This window comes from Acanthochromis polyacanthus, chromosome 16 (assembly GCF_021347895.1).
Source record: "Acanthochromis polyacanthus isolate Apoly-LR-REF ecotype Palm Island chromosome 16, KAUST_Apoly_ChrSc, whole genome shotgun sequence".
Classification (NCBI taxonomy): Eukaryota; Metazoa; Chordata; class Actinopteri; family Pomacentridae; genus Acanthochromis; species Acanthochromis polyacanthus.
This window is the reverse complement of record NC_067128.1, coordinates 3,120,823-3,147,026: the sequence shown is the minus strand read 5'-3', so window position 1 is coordinate 3,147,026 and position 26,204 is coordinate 3,120,823. Positions and strand designations below refer to the sequence as shown.

At 41.6% G+C, this 26,204-nt stretch overlaps 1 protein-coding gene across 1 annotated transcript in view; it reads left to right on the top strand.

Moving 5' to 3' along the window:
- Positions 1-26,204, top strand: part of LOC110957341 (neurexin-3b) — a 373,395-nt gene that overhangs the window by 265,947 nt on the left and 81,244 nt on the right. Inside the window, 1 exon segment of the mRNA XM_051936556.1 lies at positions 18,063-18,244. Within this exon segment, the coding sequence (XP_051792516.1) occupies positions 18,063-18,244 (182 nt within the window).

Below are 26,204 nucleotides of genomic sequence, written 5' to 3'. Positions count from 1 at the left end.
CTTTTCTACAGCAACATATTTAAAGTGTGTAGGTCACTGAGCAGCTACAGGTTTTGTTTTTTTGTTTTTTTTTTTTTGTCTTTTTGAACAGAATGAATTGTGTGCCTATAGGTAGGTCTCCATGTGATGGGAGTAGTAATATGTTTTAATGAACTCGACTCCCCAGGGCTGTAGAATAAATTTCTTAATTTGAAGTCGGACTGAGAGGGAAAAAATGAGAACCCATGCTTTTGTGTCAATGTATTGTCCCAGGGCAAGGAGAGAGGGGGGGGGGCCTGTTGAATGAAGGCATGCCAAAATATATTTGAATGATGCATTTTTGGTTTCTGTTTTGTCGAAAGGTAGCTCAGGGGTTCCGCTGGTGAGGCTTTGTCTTCCCTATGCATTTGCTTGAGTTTTGTGTGTGCCATATGAGCCGAGATGTGTGTGAGCCCAGGCTGAGGGATTGAAGTAAGCTTTGTACAGAGGTTTTACCTATAGTCCCCGTCCCCGTTACCATGCCGCTGCAACAATTCCCCCATCCATTTGACTCACACAGAGTGGCAGATTTCTTTTGCCTTTCATGAGCTGTTGAAAGCTGCCGTCGCTTGCTTTAAATTTCTTGTCAGTTCAGCTAAGTACATCTTCAAAGGCAGCAACTGGGACCGGCTGGTATGGGTGGGGTTGAGGTGTATGAGTGAAAGATTGGGAGAAGAAGAGGGTGGAAGAAAGGGGAGAGAAGGGTGGGATAGAAATGCTCGATGCCTTAGCTTTTAGGTGTACATCTGCTCGTTTAAATCTGCACACCAGAAAAAGGCAGGCGCACACTTAAACACATGAATCTCGACAGATTCACAAAGAACTGCTTCTAAAGTTTGAGGTCAGGACCCCACCTGATGGCACTTAAGCATATATTTCCACAACTAACACATTGTTTGATAAATGCTTTTTAAAAAAGCGAAAAAATGTTTTTTAAATGCTACCCAAAAGCTTTAATTATACACTGCTCTCTTATTCCATTTGCCAAAGGAGTGCACAGTCCTTGAAAAAAATGACTTTTGAAAATTAGCGTTCAGGAAAGCACTCGATTTACTCGATGCAGCAGTATCCTGTGTAGTTGTGCCAACACATTTTGAAGGGCATGATATCAATTTGATCAATTTTAAGCTGTTTGTGAAAGCAAAATAAGCTACACCCAAATCCACATGACAGCTTAACACCGCTTTTATCTGGCATCCCGAGACTTGGCGATTAAAACTGAGGTCATCGGGCCAGACAAGTTTGCAAAAACAAATTGACTCGGAGTGTTTAGGAACTCGAAAACATTTGAGTTAGCAGAGATTTTCAAACCCTTGGATGTGAACTTTAAATCGTGAGCACATCCACATGCTTACACACAAAGCAGCAGCAGCAACAACATGGAGAGGCTTTTGGCTTAGCCTTTAATTAGGCCGACACTAAGAAACACTGAGAGGCCAGCATGTTCCATCCCACTGCCCTCCGAACTCCCGCAGGCCCTCTCAAACTCACCCCAGGCAAATTCAGCTAAGCTTCGGCCTCTGATCGGCATATGCATCCACATGAGCTTCCACACAAGCTCGCTGACCGGGCTCGATGCCGAACTCTCCTCCAACATTTGCTCACTTGCTGTCTTTATCTCGTCCTCAGTCAGACTTGCGTACGCCCTCATGCCTATTGCGGATCCATAACTACCTCTTAAGGATTCTGTTAATTACAGCTTTCAAGAAGGACCCTTTACCCCGCATCTGTCCCCGTTCCTCCTCCTACTCATCGATCCGTCTTGTTTATTTGCAGATAGGCTGTGTGGCAGTGGCCTTTTAAGCATCTGTCTCCATTGCTACCTCCCCTCCCCGACTCCACCTAAACTCGTTCTTGATAAAGGATTGGAAACAGATAACGGAGGAGGTGGTGCAGGACCGACCTCTCCGTGGCTTTGTGGCTAAATCACTGCGAGGAGATGAATTGCGCCCTCCGCTGCCAAATTTTCCTCCTGTGGTTTGAGTCAGCGCTCCATTTTTGTGTCGGGCTCAATGTCCTTGGAGCATTGGGTTAGAACTACCGGGCACCGACGAGAGTCCGTTAAAGGTAGCTGGTCAATGGTGGAGGAAGAGGAGTTGGGAGAAGAATGGAGAGGACGGAGTGGAGTGGAACGGAAGAGAGGGAGGGCATTAATTATAAGGTTGACACATTCAATAGAGGGCCGAAGTCGAACCACCTGCCGGAGGGAATTGGAAAACACCAACTACAGAGTACCATTCCAATATTGGATCCCGGTTGCAATGATAAAGACTGTCTCAGTGAGAGAATGCACTATTTATCTCGTAGTGTGCCTTTGTGTGTGTGTTGCTCTGTTTCTACACCAGGAGAAGGGCTAAAATAAAATACTGTTTATTCCATCAACGTATGCACAGATAGGCGACAAATTAAAAGAAAATAATATGCAATGTTGTGTAGACAGTTGCTCTACTGTTTTGTTTGACTGTGTCGAGCACAATAGCAGCGCGAGCTGTAATTCATGAAATTTTACAATTATTTTTAAGTTCCAAGTAGTGTTTTTAGTCAACAATATTTCACACTGAGCATTAGTGTGTTTCATGTATGTAGTGTCTTATCTAACCCAAAATATTCACATTCTTGAGGATATTTTGACATGTAATTGCGCAAAACTGGCACCAACAAGTCAGTCATCTCCAGTGTTTTCGTGGGAGTTTTTCAGCTCAAGTGGTTCTGATTCTAGAGAAAAGACTTTCAGAAAATCCATCAGCTTTTAGAAGTCATGACCCCGTTTTACTCTTCTACAGCCGTGGCCACAGAAACTGAATGCCAATGTTTTCCACCATTGTGCTGGGGAGTTTTTCTGGCTCACGCTTTTGTACATTTAGATAGTAAACTACTACTACAGGGTCAAGGCAGCTGAGGTTAACTCTTGGTACCACTAGCTGGATGTGTTTTAACTGTAATGCCATTCAGAGCACATACTGTGTACCAGCAATCTGAATCGCTGTGTCATTCTCCAAACTTCACTTCTCTGGTGTGACCTGATTCATAATTGGCACAAAAACTAATTCCTCCTCATCGGTAGCCTCAGGTACATTTCCATTTGCAGAGCTGTGATCATCAGGGGCCTGCAGTATCAGAAAAGATGCTGCTCTGAACTATACCTGTAACCCACTTAAAATAAGTCAAATAGTCATGTTTTTGTATCATTGTGCTTTATTTAGACATTGGAATAATCAAATAATAGTCTACATATCATGTCAGAGAGCATATTAAAATGTAAAAACAGATTATGCTTTTTTTAAATTATTTTTGACCTGACACTAGTACTTTGTTATAGACACATAGTCTGCGTAGTAACCAGACGTTTAGTATTTTATTGAGTAATTACACTGGTGTAATATAGTCCCAGGTCTCTGTTGGCACAAGGTATGTATTTAAAGACCTCCTCTGGTGAAATTTAAGCTTTTGACCTTGTTAACATGGCCATATGGTGTTTTTTTATATGCTGCACTACATAAAATGAGTGATATAAGCAGTCAGTGCCATGGCTTAGCAGTAGCAGTAAAGTGTACTGATGTCGCCTCAAAAACACAGATTCAGACTTTTGGGTTTCATATGTAACAAACTTAAGAAACCAGTTCTGTCAGTTTGTAGGGTGTAGCCATTGTGCAAAACAGTTTGTGTTTGAGCAAAAGCATAGGTGAACTTCTGTGTTTGTGTTGGGAAATCTGTGCAACAGTATAGAGTTGCATCTAAGCTATGATCAAAAAAAAAAAAAACCTTCTGAATACGTTACGTTAAAACACTAAGGTAAGTTTTTAGGGGTGAAACCATCAGCCACAGTGGGATTTTAAGGTTTAATCATGACCAAAAAGCAAATACTTGATGTGACTGAAATGTGAATGTTGATTTGTGTATCATGGTTCTCAGTGATTGATTAAAAAAAAATAGTCCTATAATGGTCCTATAATGGTCCCAGTAATGACCCAAAGGCCAGTAGATGCTCTCTGAAAGGAGGACACCAGACCACTTCTGTCCCTCATTCATCTTTGGAAATGAATGATTTCACTCTGCATGGTAATGTATGAAGTTCCATTAGAAAGGTGTTGGGCCACCATGAGTCACTAGAAAGACTGTAATGATCCATTGTATAGATTGGTACGTCTGTAGAAATCTTCTGGAGGAATGAAGACCATTTTACCAAAGGATATTCTGTTAATTGGTGCTTCGATGATGATGGTGGAGAGCTCTATCCAAGAACTTCCATCGTCGGTTCATTAAATTGCTACAGAAAGAGTAAAAGTCAACCCTGTCTCCACTAAATTACATTCAATGTAACTAAACTGCAAGCTCAGTTTGAGGGGAACATAATCTTGTTTTGAGGTGTGACTTGGTAAGAAAGATGCAACGAGACCTTCACCCAGAAGATGGGCCAGGAGCGTCAGCCTCAGGTTTCATTCTCTCCTGTTGTTTACTTAGAGTTTTCTATTGTTTCTGGTGAGGGTTAGGCACAAAAAATACACAGTTTTGGGATGATATTATGTTTTAATAGATACTTTTACTTTTTGGTTGGAAGCTTGGTTAAAGATCAGCTCCAGAATTAATTGGTTGAGGTTTGGGTTAAAATACAAGCCTTTCACAACATGTTTAGAACTTCTTTAAAGATGTTGATTAGAAATGTGTTTGTGATATGTTACAAACAAATGTAGTCTGGCTGTAAATATATTTCCTCCAAAACATAACTAAAAATGTAGTTAAGTTGGATAGGAATGTAATTTTGTGGAGACTGACTTGCAAAGTTACTGTTTTCCTTTGTGGATGCATTTGCATCACTGTGCTTCTTCATTCACTGATGTTTTTTTCTGTACTGTGTTTTGCCTCCTTGTAATTGGTCTGTCCTTCCTCGAGCAATTTCCCAACCTCAGCTACGTCTTTGCAGAATTTATGCTACTTGTGCAAACAATAACTTTCGTGCATTCTCAGTAATTGCCACTAAAATTCTCACCTGTTGCTACCAGCTCCCAGTCTCAGGTCAAAGTGTCACTTTGCAACAACTTATTAAAGACTCCTGCTGTACGAAAGACGACCCGCGGAGCCCCATTACGGTTAGCGAGGTGCTCTGCGGGTGCACACAGGTGAAGCTCGGCAGAGAGAAGGATTCTGATTGGCTGTGATAAATGACCATTACAATGCACTGATTGTTTCCATAAAAGAACGGCAGGCTGGAGCACTTAGCAGTGGGTTCTGCGTACCTTAAAGGTTGCCGTCACACTGAAATAAGAACTACTTGTCAAAACCAATCACTTCATCAAGGCTGCCATTGACGGCAGGCCTCAGCATAAATAGGAAAGTTGTTTAGTGAGAACAGCAGGGGCAGAGTGAGCGCCGCCTTAAATGTTACTGTGGAAAAGAAGTCCTTGGCTCAGAGGGAGGCGGCTGAGTAAACTTCTGAAAAGTACAAACTTGATTGAATTTTTTTTCTTTTTTCCGTCTCACATGCCACCCTGTGTGTGTGAATGTGTGTGTGTGTTTCCTGCGTCTGCGTGCGATGCAGACTGTACAGGACGTGTGGGAGGTGCATTGCGATGCGCATCTAAGTACTTCTGCTCATCACTGCTTGGGAGGAGCTGGAGCTAATCAGTGACATGTAAAGGTGTTTGATGTAGGCAGGGCTGGAAATGATGTCAGGTTCGACACAGGCGAGGGTGGCTAGGATGTGGGGTTGCTATGCCAACCACAGGCACAGCTGGTCTATCTTTAGAGAACACAATGAAGCTGTGTTTCAATGGGCAATCATCAAATTCAGACAAAAGCTGGGCACCGAGCAAACGCACAAAAAAGGCAAGTTTACTCACAGTTTGATTTTGATCTCTAAAACAGACATCTGTATTGTCATCATGATTGCATTGTTTGTTTTTTCCCCCTACGAGGAAGAGTCATACGTGTCTAGCAGTTTAGACTGAAGTATTTTTGTTTCTATTTGATCTTGTCAGTATCAAAGAGAAGATTAGCCCTGCTTCATACAACATGCTGATTCCTTTTAGCATCTGTCCATCCGGCTCTCTAATCCATGTTCTTCAAAGGCAGGTGGGCATCTGAGACAGAGATCCTCAAGTTACTTTATAAATAGAATCCAGCTGTAATGGAAATGCACAGCCAGCATGCCAGAAGAAGGTGTGATCTGACAAGGCGAGTATGGAAAACTAAGGCTCACTGTCGCCTTTTGTTTCCAACACTTTGTTTATAGCTGTCATCTTCCTTTTAAAACTGTAGTTACTGTATGTGAGGGAAGACTATATGCAGAAGTGGCACCTTAATTATCACTTCTCACACTCCCGTACTTAGTGCTGCAGCCAGAAGTGAGAAGGAGGGAGCCGAACACATTATGCAGCTTTCTTTATCGCATTTTTTTCATGACTTTATGTCATATATACGCTGATGTGATGTCAGCTGTCATGGTCAAAGTTCCAAAAGTTGAGCTAAACATATGTGAAAGTAATTCCTGCAAGTTAAATTTATATCTCTACTTCCCCTACAGCCATTTGTTCAATAGCTTTTTTTTTTTTTTGTTAAAGTGTTGGTAGGGTTGTGTTTGCTTTGTATACTAACATTTTTTGAACCAGACCTGAGTTCAGATGTACACTTGGAGAAGAAGACATTTTGTCTAAAAAATGAGAAAAGCAAAATCTGGCAACCATTGTTTGTTTTCGTGGTGTCTGGAGACCGCAGAAAAGTCTGCTGTAGGAGAGTTTCCAGAATGTGATCAATCAAAACATCAAACCTTACCAAACAATCAGACCTTAACGATCCCTTACAGTTCAAATCAGGTTTTATATGCTAGAAGACATAGTATGAGTGAAAAAAAAGCTGTTAATTCCCTATCTGAGCATAGATTTTGGGGTTTCATATGTAATAAACCTAATTTATGACTAAGTTCTCCAATATCACAGCTTGCCATGATGTAACATGAAGTAGTTTTACAGTGTTGGAGTCATTGATTAGCTGGTGATGGAGTAGGAGGCAAGGACTTCATAGATCTGCACATTTAAATGGAAAAAAAAACATGTAACTTTTATTCACAGATGAGTTTTAAGGGTTTAATCATTAACCAGAGAGAGATTTTAAACACAGGAACAAAAACAGCCTCTTTCAGGGGTGGCATTAAGCATCAGTAGGATAAATGATGCAAATATATTCCCGTAGAATAAAACCATAGATCTGGGAATGTGCAAGATACGTCACCTTTAACAACAGCTAGCAACCATCAAGCAAACACTGCTGCCTGTTTCTCTGTGCGGCAAATAGACAGATAGTCAATCCATCTGGACTTATTACATTCTGCACACAACTAGTCTTAGGCAAACAAACAGAACTAGCAAAAATCCATTTGTTGCAGTGGTTTGTTGACATCATGTGAAAAATAACCCCCGCAACTCTATCTGCCTCACTGGAAGGGTCTGCTCTTTATTCAGCCGACATGCTTCAACAGAGGACTTTTATCATCCAATAGAGAAAGGGGGGGGGAGGGGCACGGCCCTATCAATTCTCTAGAAGAAGAAAGAAAGAAAGAAAATGTTAAATAAACAGTATAAATTACTACACAGTCGCAAAAGACATCCCTAGATATAAGGATAGCATTTTCCTTGCAAATAAAGTTGAATTTACATGTAGAGGTACTTGCAACTTTTCATGAAAGGCTTTTTGATGCCCTCTAAAGATGTTTAAATCAGTGTCAAATTGATTGAGAGTATAAAGGATGCACAGTTATTAACCTGTTTTGCTAACGTGTCATTTCCTCCAGAGTAGGAACTTTTTTGCTCAAACAACTTGAAAATGCATATTCCAGTCAAATAGGGCGGCACAGATTCGTTGCCTTTGTTGTACATGAGCTGATCATATTTATTGTCATGCATTGCAAGCCGCCAAATGCCCAATCTGATCCAGTAAAATCCCTGATATGTATCCTGGATGTCGAACAAACAAATTGAGCACATTTCTTTCCATTTCCATAAAGAGGATTTCATGTGCGAAGCCAAATCTTTGATTATTTGGTTATCGGTCAACGTTCACATCCCTGTTTGCTGGTTTTGCAGTGTTTGCATGGAACTCTGCGAGTTACCCGCTGCCAAGTGTCTGTCAGTGAAATAGCTTGATAACAGCAGCAGGAATATGTACGACCATCTGTGTGTGTACATGATGCAAACACAAAAGGTTGGCTGGCTCATGAGATCTGCTAATTAAGTGCAAAGGTTATTTTTTCATTGAGTAGCTCTAAAAAAAACTTGAGATCCTGAATGGAGAACGCCTCTATGCAATTTCTCTGCATTAAATCATTGAAGAAATGGTTAATTGTGGAATATTTAACCTCTAAAAATGTGTTTGTTTTTACTATAATAATTGCTTCTATTATAGCGTGGATGCATCTCTACACTGTTGCACAGATTTGTCAGCACAAACACAGAAGTTCACCTTTGCCTTTGCTCAAACACAGTACTGCATCTCCTTTTATTCCTTTCACCCACAATAGAATGAGTAAACGTGGTGCTATTTTCAGGTGCTATAAAGAGCAACACACTCGCTATTGTTGTGTCTCACGATGTAAACTTTTCCTTCGACTGAAAAAAAGGACAACTCTGTAAGTTCAGAATGAGTAAACGTGTCCAACCGGGGTTTGAGTCTTGAAGGCCTTGGGATAAGATCAGTGGCTGAGGTTCGCTGTGTTGTATTTGTGCAGGAGGGTCTTTTCAGTTATTGCAGAGAGAGAAAAGGGGGAGAAAGAGAGAGACGGAGGCAGACTGGGAGAGAGTGGAGTTCTGGGCTCTCCGCGAAGCCTTGGCAAAGGCAGACAGGCTGCAGTATCCTCTGGGGAAGATTCAATTATAAATGATGCTTCCACTCGGAGCCATCTTGGAATCCCTTATTCTTTAGGAGATCTTCTTCACCTAATCCTCAGCAGGGTTTGGTGTGGCCTGCCTCTGAAGTGATCCGCCTCACACACACATTGTGCGTCATGCATTATGAATGATGGGAAGGAGACACTCATGTCCTAATTTCGCTGAGAGCAGTGTGAACATCAACACTGGAGCTGACAGAATGCTAATTTTCGCCATAGAAAAAGGGGGAAGCGGGGGATTGAGTCAGGTTTTTGCAGAGCTTTGGTGTGCCAGCGTCCCGGCTTCTTATTTGCGATCTTTGTGTGTGTTTATGCCAGCTCAAGCTGACTTTGCTCCACCTTCGCTGCCCATCTTTGTCTGTCTGTCTCTTCCTCTTTTAGCCGGCATCCTTTCTGCATCTCGTCTACCTTGTACCTCCTTTCCTTTCATCTCCCTGCAACGTCGCTCTCTCTCCCGCCCTTCTCTGAAAGCTCTACTGGTGGCAGCGAGCAGCATTAAAGTCAGCAGACAGGTCTTCTTTGTAGCCTAGAGTGCTGTGTGGATCTCAGCTGCAAACCTCCACTCCCCTCCTCTCCCCCCTGCTTCCCCCAGCCTCTGAAATCCTCGTCAGACCCCTTTCGCTCTTCCTCTTTTCCCTTTTCCCAACCAGAGAGAATAGGAGCTGACATCTCCAGAGCACTGAGCAAAATAAAAAAAAAGGGAAAAAACTCATTTAAAGCCCCTCCTCTCTGCCCGCTCGCCGCTACAACGGAGAGGAGTGTCAGTAATGCAGCAGGAGGGGGGAGACGAGGGCGGGAGGGTGAGACTGGCTATCCAAGTTTTGCGGTAATGAGAGGGGAGTTGCTATGGCTCACCTTCTGCTGTTGTGTATGGGGGTATTTTTCACTTCTGTGTACTCACATTTGCGCCTTTGCAGTGTTACATGAAACTGAAGTGAGGATACATGACTGCTTCGTTAATGGGTGTCTGTGAGTCGATCTTCCCGCTCCTCTGTAGCGATCTGAGGATGATTTGACATGCCTCTGGGTAAGGAGCCAATGTTACAAAGCCTTTCCCTGTTGCACTGAGAGAGTTGAGGGGGGTAGAGGGAGGATGTAGCTTGGAACATCTCAGGCTCACATCTACGCCACTTGACTCTCTTTCCATCTGTGTTTCTCTAGTCTCCGTGTCTTCCCTCCTTCTCCTCCTGCAAAAAAAAAAAAAAAACCTCAATCTCCACTCTCCCCTGTCCTCTGCCATCTCCACATCTCCCCCACTTCTCCCCCAGCAACGTGATACAGATGGCAAATCAAGCTGTTCATCATCGAAACATGTCAAGTGTGTCCCCCGCTGGTGAAGGGTGACGACAGAGATAAGAACTTTCTGATTGAACCCCCTCACTGCGTCCTCGTGTCGTTGGATGTCTTTTACGTAGCTCGTTGCGTCGACCGGGTTGGCCCAAGGAATGACGTATAGGGATATGGACAAAAGGGGAAAAAAATCTGGACTCCCAGTGTGTGCAACAAGTGTGGGGATCTTGTGTAACTCCCAGCACTTAAATCTGAGCTGAGGGCCAAATAATCCGAATGAATTAACTCTCTTGTGCACAGTGGTGGAAGAAGTATTCAGATCAAAAGTCTTGCATGAAAAATCCTACTGAAGTAAAAGTACATAGCAGGAAAAAGGTGTGTAAGTCCTGGTTTATTAGATTATTATCAGTAAAACATCAGTGTGTTGCAGCTGCTGCAAATTTGAATGACTTTAAATCCAGTTTTATATCCAAAAACACCAGATAAAATCAGACAGATCATGATATGTGTGAGAAAAGGGGGAAAAAGAAACTTCTGAATCTGTTTTCTTTGGTTTCTGCCCGGATTTGGGTTCAATGGAACTTTTTTGGCTGCAGTGAAATCATGTGAGAAGTTTCGAAGGAAAATCGCTGGAGCTGTGAACGACTCACAGACATATGAAATGTGCACCAAGCCGCACACTGCTTTTTACAAGAACCTCAAAAGTTTGGAAGACCTCTGCTTTAATCTTGAAAATATATATTACTTTAAAGGCTTGTTATATTATCTACGGTGTAAAATCTCCAGCTTTAAAGTAAATCAAGCTGTCAGATAAATGTAGCGGAGCAGAAAGTGCAATATTTCTCTGAAATGTAGTGGAGTGAAAGAACAGAGTAGCATAAAATGTAAATTGTCAGGTATTTCCACCACTTCCTGTGTTTGTGCAGGTTACTTAACATGTCAGGCTTTATACATGAACAGCTAACGTTTTACCAAGGGATAAAAATATAAATATTGTGGAGAAAGTATGAGAAATAAAACTGTGTATGAAATGTAGCACCATAGGTTATTAAACATTTAGTTTTAAGCTTTTATGTTATTAATATAAGCAGTATAATTCTGTATGGAACAGTCCATGCTATCCGTCTTCCATCATTTATTATGATAAAACTCTGTGGTTTTTTATATTGGCCTTTATACTAAGGGGGAAAAGTTTCATATTATGTAAATGTGATGCTTTTGCATGTATCTCACACTGTTAAGCTGGCAGTGGAGCTATCTTTTCATTATTGTGTAGAGGAGATTGTCTTGACTATATCAGCACCATGATGTTGGGATACTGTATGACTTAGAAACTGGTAAAAATACGGGCTTGGAGCTTTATTTTACTCACTGAGATATTCAAATTGAGTAGACTGCTTGTAGCAAATCAGACAAACGTCGTATGAGCGGATGGTAAATCGCAGAAATAATCAGCGGATGAATCGATATTGAGAACAACAGTTGGTTGCTGCCTCGTACTGCGGCAGGGACTACAATGTGCTCCTGTGTTCGCCCTCGGTGTTGGTTGTTTCCTGTCACACACCTGCATTCCCTCTGCACCGGCACCAACGAGCCAATTCCAAGTAAACTGTCAACACTAAATCCCATAGCAGCAGAGAGGCCTTAGCTTCTCCTGGCATTGTTGGGCAACTGTAGCGCAAATACAAGCGCTGTAGTATATGACTGCTCAATCCCAGCGAGCCGAGCTGCTGCCCAGCGGCTCAGACTTTATCATCCCGGCTGCCCGTGTTGCTCTGAAGCCTGCCTGAGCCTCTGCCTCGCTTTGTTGCGTTTGCTAGTGGGGCTCCGGCTCATAAAGTTAGAATACGAGTCCAACAAAATGTTATACATTGTCGAGTAAGCTATACAATCCGCTGTGCTTGCTGTGGAGACCAGGAATTAACTCCCTGAAGCAATAATTGCGGACCATTTATGTGGTTTCTTCATGTTTTGTTCTGCAGCTTTTTGACATCCATGTAAGCTGTTGTGTTTACACATGAAAGCGTCCTTTTTTTGTACCTAAACTTACCTGACACGAGATCTTTGCATAGCCTACATGAAATTTAATTACATTTTTTTATCGCAGACTTGCTACGTGCAGGTCTTGATGGAAACAAATTGTTCTTCTTATGTGTTTCACAGTTTTCTGTTTGCACATACATCATAATTCAGCCTCCACTATCTCCACTCTGTCCATTCTGTCTCCTTTCTCAGTTTTTCTTCCATTACCCATGGTTTTTGGCGCGTGAATCCATACAGCGCGGTAATGCTACAGCTTATTATAATGTGGGAAACAGACAGTGTAAATCATTCGAGGCTGGCTGTTTTCTTTACATAGCCATTCTTCACAACACATTGCCCTTCATCAATCATATTCTGCGTTCGGTTCGGCGTCGCTGATGAGGGATGGGACACGTGGCCGCCGTGTGGAGTGACAACGCAGAGACCAGCGCAGTTTGTTGTACGTGTGCGTCCACGCCGTAGAAATACATTTTAGCAGCATTTTAGCCATTTCCTCTGAACTAGCTTCTGGCAGCTGATTGAATATGGAGCGAGAGAGGAGAAGAAGAAGGGAGAGAGAGCGTTCAGTCATCAGCCGTTCCCTCGCTCCATCCCAGAGGGGAAATGGCAACAGTTGGAAATATGAATTATGAAATGATAAGAGGTTGTAAAATGGAGATAAATTCCAGTGATTACACAGCTCAGTATCTCACAATTCGATTCTTCTCTCAATGATTCTTTATTGTAGTTTGCGTGTGAAGGACAGCAAGCCTAATAATTCCCCATGTATGAAACACAGCAGGGGAAAGTGTTGTAATGACAGAGTTCTTTTGAACATGATTGAGGAGGCAATTACATTTTGCATCTCACTTTCAGTATTCTTTTTTTTTTGTAGCCTTCTTTTTCTTTCCCTCATTCTCCGATGGCAGAAAATTCGACCACATCAAACCGTGTTTGTCTTCTTCCTCAGTCCCCTGGGGTGCGAGCGCTGCAGAAAGCCCAAGAGATAACAAGGGGAAAGACATAAAAGCACATAAACAACACACAGCAAGGAGAAAAGGGAGGAAGTGTGTGTTGATATGTGCGCAAAAATTCAAACTCATACCTGTCTGCGCAGATTACTGTGAGCGTGTGTTTGTGTGCGTGCGTGCTTAAACACACAGCGTTTACACACTGCAGTTTGTGCCTTGTGGGTAGCTGCCTGGTTGTGCCACCGTCTTCTTTGTGGTTGTCCGTAAACACACATGCACACAAAGGTACGGGAACACTCAGACTACCCAATCCAGCTCTCACAAGGACAATACAAAAAAAACAAACCTTGACTGCCATCTCTGTGCAGCTGGACAGTCCTTTACTGTACTGCTGCCTCTACATAGAGGGATTTATCACAGCGTGGTGTGAAGTCTGAATACAAGCAATTACCCAGTTATAGCACACGTTGAACAGCAGCTGCTCTACCCCTGTTGCTCTTTTATAGATAGCATTGTAGCCCGCTAAAGTTTAAATGTGCATGTGGAAGATAGAGAGCGAGGAGGAGAGCGTTCCGGTATAAATAAATGTTTTCCATTATTTTTTAATCGCTATTAAGCTTCAGCAGTGGCTTTTATCTTGCTAGCCGAAGTTTCTTTCCTCCCGCTGGTCAGGCGTATTGAAAGCGGTGACCTTCTGTGATTTCTGGCTCTGTGTGAGAATACTGTATCCTCCTGTAGTTGGGCAGCGTCACGTGGGGGCCTGAAGGACAGAACATAGTTCTGTTGGGCAGACAGGTGTCCTGACCTTCTGTCTGCTCCTCCACGCCTCGGGGGACCTCTGTGAAATAGAGGCCAAGGCTTTGACCTAGTCTCTCATCTACAGTTTGCCTCTAAACGGACGGATGCTGCAGATGCAATAAATCACAGCAGCGGTGACTAATGCATAAGTGCATCGCCTCCATTTTGCAACCAACACCACTAGTTTTTAGTTGGTTTTTTGGCTGTCATTCTGAGTGTCGACTATTGAAATAATGGTGAACTATTTTCAGAAATTTGAGTCTCAGTTCTCTGATTCCAGCTTCTGAAATGTGAATATTTTCACAATTTTTGTTATTCTCCTCAATGACATTAAACTGAATATATCTGTGGGTTGTGGACAAAACAAGAACACCTGAAACTGCATTTTTCACCATTCCCTGACATTTCACATTAACAGATCATCTAACTGATTAATCGAGATGATAATTGAAGTAATATTCGAGTCACAGCACTAATTTGGAAGCATTTTACCTTGATTTATTGTCAGCTTTCAAGGAATAATAAAAGAAAATCAGTTTTGCTCATTATTCCTTTCAAAAAGCTTGCTATCTCCCATCCTTTTACTCTCAAATCAATGGAGCACCCATGTGCTACAATTAGATTTCAGATGGCCTCTCTCCAATACCCACTGGCCATAGTAAGACTGCATTATTCAAAGATGGAGATGAAAGTCCCCTCTGATCCACAAAAATAACATCCTGTGCTGTAATCTGTTTGTAGATTTTGATTCCTTTGATGATATTTTCCCTGCACTTGGCTTTTCACCAGGCTTCATGTCAGTGAAAGCCGCGCGCAGACTCAACACCTAATTCCTGCTGTTTACTGCTGTTTAATGCTGCAGCCTTGTAAGTAATGATGGGAATAATTTGTCATTGCCCATCTGAAGAATGCCAACATTGACCACAATGGTGGAAAAAACAGTCTGTGAGAAAAACAAAAGGCAAATAAAGCAGAGAAACTTCAACTAAAGAGCACTTTCAGCCATTTCCATGAAGCAAAGAACAAATTGGACTCCTTTCTACCTTATTGCCTTAACGCAGCTCACTGGATCAACATCCTAGGCATTGTATCAAAGTCTTTGCTGCACAGATGCCATGCAAATCAAGGTAAAATAAGAGCAGAAGCACATTACTTTGCCACACTCTGTTACACAGACTTTTCTAAAACGGTTGTCTTGTTAATGAACCAAGTCATTTTCCGGACAATGAATGGAATCCTTTTCTGTGGCGCTTCTGTACTTCTAATTGCGGGCACTTTTTTAAATTTTAAATTTTATGTTTTTGCAGATTGCACAGTGCTCCAGATTGTGCATGTTAACTTCTTTAGTTTTAATGAAGAAAAGCACCTTCTCTTTTTTTTTGGTTTCTGCTTTTAGTATAGCAAATTTTTAAAAGCAGGTTGAAAAAAACACCTTGGAAAGATACTGCTCATTAACAGGTTGAGAGTCGCGTTAATGCCCAAGGAGGTGTTAGGTGAGGTAATTGAGAGTGTGTGTGCTAAAATATGCTGGAAATATTAAAATATGCCATTGCTTACCCTCATCCTCTAATTAGTCTCCTTGCAAAATTGCTGAAATTTAATTATATCGCTGCTCCGTACATCCACACTTGAGTGGAAAAGCCCTGTCGCCCGAAAAGGGCCTCTGGCTTTGGTGACATTATTTAAATGAAACTCTTGACCTTGGGAGTTGAGTCTGGGCACTACAGTTCTTTTTTTTTTTTGTGCACAGTTTGCAAGCCATCCATACAGTTCTTTCTCCCTGTCGAAATCCTCAGATGAGTGTCAGAAATGATGCCACACTCGATACTTCTGCATGCAATGAATGCACGAATTGATATGCAGTGGACTTCCTCTCGGTGTGGAAATGCAGCCGGTGCAGTCTGTGCCCAGCAGGTTGTTAGGGAAATGTGCTACATCTCGGAGATCTCGGGTTCTCTCTCTTCTCTGTACTTGTGCAGATAATCACCCACTTGTGCGATTGTATGTGAGAAGGCATCATGTTTTCGGTGTTTGTGCGTGTGTGCACACGTGTTTGCACGCTTTAGCATCATGATGTGCATTTGTGCCTCCGTCAGCCCGCCTGCTTGTGTGTGTGTGTGTGTGTGTGTGTGCGTCAGTCGCCGTGTGTGTGGCTGCTTCTGTGTGTTTCATGCCGAACATTGTCTTCTTGAAACACTAAGCAAATCTCCTCAATGTGATAATTGGCTCCCCGGGGTGCTTGTATCTTTGCTGTTCATCATCGTCATCCCCTCCAGAAAAAAAGAGTGTGTGTTAGATGAGATAGGCAAAGTTTGCTCGTTTGCCGGGGAAAGCTGATCCCAAGTCTGCCTGAACTCTTTTGGCAACAAGAAACTTTGAGGCAGTGAGACAGCAGGGCCAGATCCGGTGCAGTCGTGGTTGCAGGCTGCTATCTGTCGCCTGCGTGGGGCTCGTCGTCAGATGCAGCGCCGTGGATGAAACGCGCCGTTCGAGGCAGGTGACGCACTCATCAGCTTCATTTGTGTCTCTGGAAGCAATCAGGTGACTTCATTGTTTCTGTTCTGGAGGGAAAAAAATGAAGTCCCAAAGGCAGGCGTCTGTGTTAAACCATCCATTTATGGTTATTAGTCACAAGAAGCCAAACAGTTGTTTGAGGCGCCGAATGCTTCGTTCGTTTAGTCATTTTTCATGTCACATAGACGACCTTAGTTTGTGGTTTTGCAGTGCTGACACCTGAGCTGCGTAAAATGCAGACCTGTTTGTGTGCCTGAAGGCAAATTGAGATGCTCATCTGGTCAATCGAGTCTCTCCCTCTCTCTTAGTCCCTCTCTTCCATATGTTCTTGCAGTCTCCAGGGTATTATAGACCACAGAGCAGATTGTTGGCCGCTTCGTAGGGGAAACAGTGAGACAGCTGGGCACCCATCACACGGCCAAGCAGATGTTCAGGTGACTCGGAGAGGAAGTGAACGGAAAAGAGAAATGGCGGGGGGGTGGTGGGAGGTGATACGGAAGAAAGGGAAGCGGAGGGTTGAAGAAAAATGAATTAATACATTGATGCAAGAACTCAGCGGCTTCATTAGCAATCCCCTGTCAGCCTGTGCGGTGGGCCAAATGCTTTGCACTCCTCCCTCAGGCCACAGGAGTCTGTTTTGTCTGCCATATTGATTCACCCACTAGTCTATCTGCTGTAGGTCTAATGCCTTTGATCTCTCGATTATCTTTGCCTAAATGTGGACGAGATGGCTAAGCGGCTCAAGGATTCAGTGCTTTAATTCTGACACACCTTAGGGAACATTCAGAAGTTGGAATTGAATCCGACCCTGCAACCAAGTAGTGAAACTTTACTTCTTTTTTTCTCTCCATGTGATGATAAAAAAAATGAAACTCTACAAACAATTTCAACAGATTTTGTGTCTCAAGGCCAAGTTTGATCCAGTCAGAGGCTCTAATCTGACACAAATCTGCATGGAAGCTGATGTAATTGCAAAAATTTCTGGCAAGCTTCTCCTCCCCCGACGGTACTGAGGTCCTTTTCTTCCTCTACACACTGCATTTGTTAAATTAAACCCGACGAAGGTTCTTCGATCTCCCCCCTCGACCCCCCGACTCTTTTTTCTTGTGCCAACCTTTGTTCTTTGGTTGCAGGTCTCATATATAAAACATGAGGATTGGGGGACTTATCCGATTCTGGCCAATGCCGGCTGATATTCCCTGGAAAGGGGCTATATTTAAGAGCTGGATAGGTCATAGATGTCGCCAGGGGAGCTGCTGACTTCTACCCAAAAGGTGGTGGTTGCTGAATACCATTAAAATCCAAAAATAGAACTCGACATGGTTACACTGTAGTAGCTCCAAGGTAGCAGCACAAGGAATTACAGTAGATTTAGCCCCTAATGGAGTTAGTCTGGAACTGGTTTGTCAGGCATTTCTTGTTTGTGACAACACTGAGCTCCCTGGTGTCTAGTTAGAGTATGTTTGTACATTGCGCAAGTGAAGTTTACCTCCTTTTATCTGCCTCTATTTCTTCGACAACAAATCTAACCCCTGCTGTTTCTTATTTCTCTTTTTTTTTTTTATTCTGCGCAGCTGGCACCACGTACATCTTTGGCAAAGGAGGGGGCCTGATTACGTACACGTGGCCCAATAACGAGAGGCCGAGCACACGGACAGACCGGCTGGCGGTGGGCTTCAGCACCACCATCAAAGACGGCATCCTCGTCCGCATCGACAGCGCCCCACGCCTGGGAGACTACATCATGCTCCACATTGTAAGTTTTACCTTCATCCATTTAGAATTCAAATGTGCTTGGGTGCATTTTTCTGGCCCTAATATTTCAAGCATTACAACCAAGGTGATGGCCAGAAACAAGGATCATTCGCTTCCTTGTGGCGGTTTTCATGCCAAATTCAGCCCATGATGCTAAAACTGAATTATACAAATATTGCAGACCCCTAGAAGGACGGATAACTTACTCCCCTAGCCTGTCTGCTCGCCACCCGCTTCCAGAATAACCCTCCTTCTCCACCACATTCGACTCTCGGCATGAATAATAAATGCAGCTCTCCATACATATGCAGAGTGTTCCCACATGTTGCAGAAACATGATAGAAAAAACCTAACGGGGAGCCGCGAGTTCCCGTCCAGTTGACCGTGCATCCATTCAGGCATCTTAATAATTTCTCATAGCGACCTTGTGTTTGACTCTTTTACGTAAGCATTAAATATTTACATAATCAGCAGCAGCAGCTAGATGAAGGCAGGCCTTCAAAATCCCTGCAGTGGAGGTACGTCGAGGTGGTTGGGAGTAGAAAGTTCTGCTGCTGCTGCTGACGCCGTGCGAAAAAAGATGCCATGATGAGGAGGAGCTACAGTTGCTAAAGCAGATTGAAAGTCTTTTTCTTCTTAAAGAGCTCCCCTCATCTCCTGAGTGCTGGCCATGTGGCGCAGGAAAGCAGCCATCTGCTCTGCAAAGATGAGGGCCAACAACAAGCAGTTCTGAGGCGCCTTTAGAGTGCAGAGCGATGGAAGCGTTTGCATCTGTGTATAGGTGAGAGAGGAAGTGGAGTGGCATTAGATAGAAGAGGGAAAGCGATAAAGATGCAGAGTTACGGGTGAGGGCGATGTGGGGAATGCCTCCCTGCGTGTTTCTAAACCAACTGAGTAATTGCAGGAACCTCCAAAGGAAGGAAAGGCGATGCATTTTTAATACGGCTTTTTAGATATCACAGCATCTCTAGCCAAGCAGGGTATCTCCTATAATTTCGCTGCAAGTCACTGGACAGTGAATGTCTTCATTCCTCCAGTCTCACGCGCTAATCAATTTATTAATAGGGAAACGACGGCTGGAGATTTTGCCAACTCATCCGGAGAAGCGGCATGTTGTGAAACACGACGGAGTTTCCTTTTTTGGCTGCATGGGGTAACACACAGCACTGCTAATATTTCAAATGATTTATTGACAGCCAAGAGTGCACAAACAAAGTGGGTTTCATTTAATATTAACAGTGATTGTAGCCTCAAACTATAAAATAGTTGGCAAAAAAGTCATGGCTCAGCAAGGCTCCCCTCTTTCTCCACAGTTACACTGGTATTGCCACAGGTGAGCGGTAAATAATTAATTAGACCTTGAGTGAATATTTAGCCGGGAGTTTAGTGGATTTGGTTACTTCTTGAGGAAAATAAGCCACTGCCTGATCTCATTTCAGATGTTTGAGGTTGCTTTTTTTTGATAAATTATCATTTTCCCCACATTAAAGTTGTGGGGATATTAGGAGGAAGGTTAACTCGCAGCTAAAACAACATCGCTGTCTTTAGAAGGTATATGTTCGGTAGACTTCACTGAAATGTCAGTAGATAATAATTCCTAAAGACAGACATCAGGTCCTTGCTGTCAGCGTTTTGTAATGAATCCGGAGGAAAAGGTTAAAGGCATTTACGCCTGTCGATTCTGAATATACATCTAACCAAAGGTCCTACCAAGCCCAGGGCCATTACCTTAGCCTTTAGAATTATTAGGTCACTTCTTGAGAATCAGCTCACTAAAGTGGATACAGGCCCACTTTAACGCTTTTTATTAGCCTATTATTTGACACGGTAGAGTCAACAAAGAGGAAAATATCTCCTCCAGTGTTACACTCCATGCAGAAGTAAATTTTTAGTAAAACACGTCTTTCACCGACCTTGACTTTGACTTAAGTATCTTGTGCTTGCAGATCACAAAAAAAAGTGCCGTAGATGGCATTTTCTTAAAAATGCACAGCCCAGAGCGCAGAGAGGGGAAAGAAAAACAGACATTTCCAGGCAAGACCTAATCACAGACTCCCTCTTTAGTTTTCCTCTCCCTTTTTGCTTTTTCATTATCTCCTCTCCGTGATTAGCTTACGGCTTGTTTGGCAATCATGAATTAAAATGCTGATTGTGGTGTTTACATTTTAACTGCTAAGAACAACTTGCATGCTTGGTTTGAAATCTGAGGGGCAATTTGGGGCTAATTTGCGGAGGTGAGCACAACATTTTGCCATCGCTGGCGTCGCATTTGGGAGTTCACTTGATTTGAATTGCGGAGGGTAAAACAGACGAGGATCCTTGTCGGCTTCATGTTGTGGAAAATAACCTGAGCTTAATGCTGAGATAAAAACCTGAAGCTGTGGTGTGAAATATGTTTGTATCACAGATGACTTTTCAGTGTAAGATGAGTCAAAGGGGGGGCTTGTGGTGATACTGCAGTGATTAGTGTGAGTGTGTGTGTGAGTGAGGTAGGTTAAATATTAAAATCTTTGTGTGTGTAAGCTTAAATCCATGACAGAAGAACTCTAAGCCGTGGGCTAGATGTGTCGGTCGTGAGTCACACAGTCTCTCACCAGGGACTGCATATGACTGCAGGTGAAGATTACCCAAGATGTAACACGCACAAATACACACACTCGCACACAAAGAGTAAAATCCTTCAGAATCTCATCTGCGCTGCATTATTTAGGCGAGAAAAAACGTGTTTTGCGTCACCAAAAGAGCCACAAACAGACAAGACATTTAGGCTTTACGAAAAGACGCTGGCAGCGCCTCGCGACAGTGATGAATCCTCAGGTGAAGGGAAATTTTGGTAAATGCTGAAGTTTCAAAACCGTCAGAATGTTTGCTGGATATTAGAGGAGAAATAGTCTCTGATTGCTTTGAAGACACAAGCGTGCGATCAGAATATCATAAATATTAATCATTAGTGGCTAAAACTAATAGAAAAGGTGGGTGTAAAGGATGCAGCCTATATAGAAATGTGCATAGTGTGTACACATCATGTTCTTCATCATGCTTTTTAGCAAATTAAATTCAGAATTGGCTTGAAACATAATAACAGGACAGACGAGGCATGGTTGTACTTAAAGACTACACTATGAATAAAATAACTAAACTAAATTAAAAAGCATTTTAAAAAATGAGTGCCAGAAAAAGCATATGTTTTCTGTAAAATTATTCTATTTCTAAGTTGATTTAAAATCGGTAAAACAGTGCAATTTCATGGTGGCACACTGTAAAAAAGCAGATTATTATTTGTTTAAAACATTATGTGCAATTTTGACCAGTTTTTCTACAATCAACATGAAAATTAATCATTTTTTCTGTGATTTTTTTTTAATATATTATCTGTAATTTTTTTTAAAAAAACAGGGAAAATAGTCAGATAAAATTTCTAATCCTTAATATATGTATTTTTTTTCTCTTTCAAATAATGGTAAATGTCTGTGAAATAAAAATATATCTTGTTGATTCAAACCTACTAAAAAAAAATGTGTAATTTTGCAATCAGATGTTGTAAAAGAACAAATTGTCACTTGTGGACATTTCTTTTTTGCCTGTTTTTTTATGTTTAGCGTAGATTGCAGAGCTATAAAAGTGAATTGTCCCAAAACGTACACTTGAAAAGAGTCAAAACCTCTTTTTTTTACAGTGTTCCTGTCTTTTAACTTCTGCATCATTTAAACACAGTCGACTGCAACCTGAGTGAGCAGATCATGGCGTTAACTCACTGCTGTGCAGACACTGTAGGTGACAAGCTGGAGTCATGCAAAGCTGGAATTACGACCCCAGCGTCACATTTCATGTCTGGCAGCTCGTATGGATTCCAATTAAGAGAGAAAATCACATCGCAGCACCTGAGAAGATAAAGACACAGCAAATATTACAACACGATCTCTGTAGCAGGTAACTTGGAGGTGTTATCTGTGACATTCAGAACCTCTGAGTGCATTTGACAAGCCTCCTCCTTCACTTTGCATTTAATTTGCAGTCAGAAAGGTTGTGTACAAGAGAGCAGACAAAACAACAACTAATCTGGCCATATCCATTAGCGTACACTAGCATGGTAAAATACATGTCAACTCCAGTGACATTATCTTCACTTGATCTACTCTGCACCACTTTGCATGTATAACCATGACATACTGCAGTACAGACACACACAGATATATCAAAGCAACACAAAGACATGAATTAGAACATTAATTTCAGGGCACTGGTTGTGTGATCTGGACTGAACTTTTGATTTTAAAATGTAGTTTGAGGATTCAGTCCTAGTGTTTTGTTAAGCACAGGAAGGGCCAACAGTTTCAAAGGGAGGGACTCACATGCACCTAAATGCACTAACATAGAGAAACCTGGATTACAACACACACCGAGGGAGTTTCTTCTTATATATTTACACTGGAAATACTCACAGCCATGGCCATAAGTTTGGACACAAGTACATGACGCTTGTGAATCTTAGAAAATACCACAAAATACTGAAGTGTTTGGGTGATAATACACAACTCCTGAGAACTATATTAAGTTTCATATTTAAAAAAAACATCAAAAGAGTTTGGTGTCATTTTGTTATTCTTACCAAATTCGGTTGTGAAAGTACTGCATTTTTTTTGTTATTTTCTTCTGATGTATGTTTTGGGAACAAAATTGTTCCAATTGTTGGAATTTATTGATAATATTATATCCCTTGTTGATTTGTTGACTAATTAAACTGGTGCTGTCAAAAAATATTAGTTATGTTCTGTAATAGACATCAAAACAGACATAAGTCATGTTGTGTCCAAACTTATGGCCATGGCTGTATTTGCTGCTATATTAATGTTCAAAACCTCAGTTTCAATGGGAGGGAATCACATGCACCAACATAAAGAAGTCGAGAAACGTGGATTGCAGCATACACCGAGGAAGTTTCTTCTTATATCTTTACCTTGGAAATAGTTGTTTGCTGTTATATTAATGTTCAAAATCTCAATTTCAATGGGAGGGACTCACATGCCCTTAAAAGTACTCACATAGAGACGTAAAGAAACTTGGATTATAACACACCGAGAGAGTTTCTTCTTATATCTTTACATGGAAATAGTTGTTTGCTGTTATATTACTGTTCAAAATCTCATATGTAGAACCTTTCAAAGTATGCTCCACTCCATTCAAAGTCCTCACAATGAAAGCTCCAATTACCGCTTTATGGATGCATGTGACATTTAAGGACTGAATGTGATTTCAGAGCTCTTAAAAACCAGGCCGCTTCAGTTTGAACTTTCCTTTCTCTATTGCCTGTTGTTTACTGCTTGTTTGTTTGTTTGTTTTTAACATTTGAAGCCTAATTGATTTGAAATGATGTTAGAGAGGTCTTAAAAAGCTCCACTCAGAGGTCACATCAGTAGAGGGTTTTTTTTATAGTTTGCACTCTTTCAACCTCGGGATAAAAGCTGTAATAATACATATGATAATGTAATGATCTTCATGGACAAATGCACATTTTTCATCTAATGTCACCCCGCATATGTTATACACATATATGTATTCCACCTCCATCCCTCAAACATGCATTAACTACCAGTCAGGCTGTGTGTTTTCTAATGGAGTAACAGCATGTGGAATTCCATTACCCACTTGAGTTTTTCCCCTCATGCTAATTCACTGGGAGGAAAGATGCGTCTGCCGGATAATTGAAAAGCCTTGTGCAGACACTCTGACACAAGATGTGGAATGAGATGAGTGGCTGTGGAGGCTAAATGCTATATTACACAGACGTATCATGCATACATCTGCAAATGCATGTATATTTTTAGTTGTACACTTGTCTTTCCTCGTCCGTCAGGTACTTTTCTGTGGCTACGTGTTTATGCCAAACCGTGTCTGTTTCCACATCACCCTCCCTCCTTCCCTCTCCATTCTGACAGACCTAATATAAGATGTTTGATGTGTACCTGTGTGCATCAGCGCGTATATGGCCAGCAATGTATTGCCTCTATCAAGTTACCCCTACCTCGGCAGGGAAAGACAGATATTATCACGGTTATGGCTCATGGCCTCTGATAACATTACCGCTTCTTATTTGACTTTGTATTTTCTTACCTCCCACATTTGATTCCCCCCACGGAAATAAAGAACTGGAAAAAATATACCTCGAAGCTGTTTCACAACCAGTTGCTTGCAGTACACGCAGTCAGCATTATCGCCGGTAAATAAGTATTTTTATTAAGCCGAACAGCAGAGTCATTTTTTTTATCTCTGCTGCTTTTTAATGCAGATTCTTCAGGTGAGACAACAGACTGTGTTATTTCAGCAAACTAACAACAAAAATGTTATCACTGCATGAATATTCATAGCTCTTACACGGGTTGTTTCCTATGAGGTCAACATATAATACGGGATTATTAACATCATACCTTCCCGGGGGTGACACTGTTTACATAATGAGCGTTTACAGCAGCTTGAGCTTAACTGGAATACCAGCGACCAGATGGTGAGTGGACACGCGTGTGCCATACATGGAACGGTATGAACCAACACGAGGAGCCGTGAGGGATCATTGATTCTCATTTTCCATTGTAAGGTAGTGTTTGGTTTGTGAGCGGTTTAAGAATCAGACGGAAGCCCTGATGGGAATATTGTGCTATATAGGGATGTGGTTTTGTGTCACCACTGATTAAAGGCAATAGAATATAGTTTTATGTTGTCATTTTTGATTTAGCTGCTGTTGTAAGCTATGGGATAAAGTGTTTAGACAGTATACCTCAACACTGTACACTGCATATTTAAGATAAGATGCAATACGATGCAATAAGAGGACACAAGATAACACTAACCTTTATTATTGTCAATGTGATTTTCATTTTATCTAATATTACTCATTATAGATTTATTAATCCTGTAGGATTTTTTCTAATTTCTGCCATATATTGCTCAGAAAAAACAAAATGACATAACAGAAGAAATGCAGTGCCTAAAAAGTAGAAAAACAACAAGATATGAGTGTGATTCAGTACTATAATTAAAAGAATAAGCTAAAATAAGGCTGGAAAAGAACAGCACAAAGCAATCCTGCCAGTTACTTTGAAGTAATAAGTAATATCACACACGATAATGAAATATTGCACCTGAAGAATAGATAAAAATGAAAAGATGCACATGAAACTGAAATGTTGCACCTGAGAAATGGGTTAAGGCTTGGGTTAAATTTATGAAATATTGCACAAAACATATTGCTGCGCTGTACATATTTAGGATAAGATACGATGAAATAAAACTTAATCTGGAAATTCTTGTGCCAGATAAACAAAATGACAAAACATAAGAAATGCAGTGCCTAAAAAATAAAAAAAAACAAGAAGATATGAGTACGATGCAATACTGAAATTAAATAAGCTAAAAAAAAAGGCTATAATAGAACGTATTATGAGGTAATATCAAACATGATAATGAAATGTTTTAACCTGAAAATTTTGATAAAAATGAAATATTGCACATTACATTTACAGAGCTGTACGTGAAAGTGAAATATTGCAAAAATGTTGCAAATGAAAATAAAATTCTAGACGTGATCATGAAGCATTACGAATGCAGCTAAAAAATAAAGAGATGAAATATTGCACATGGAATTTAGCCTAGCCGCGCTAGACAACCCACGGCAACGAATTTAATTCTCTGCCAGGGTCGACAACAAAAACGACAACAGTCGTTGAGCTCCATTAGCACCGACTCTGAATAATCTTTCTGTTAACATGTCAGTAATATACTTGAGCTTCACCCATTGACTGTATAAAAAAGGCTTCACCGAACTCCCGCATCCTCTGAAATCCGGCGCTCTAGGAACTACGTCAGCCTATTCGTTGCGCTGATTGGTTGTATACCTACCCAATTGCTGCAGAGTGATTTGATAGACAACCTTTTAGCCCGCCTCCCTCCCTGCCGAGAGCTCCTAG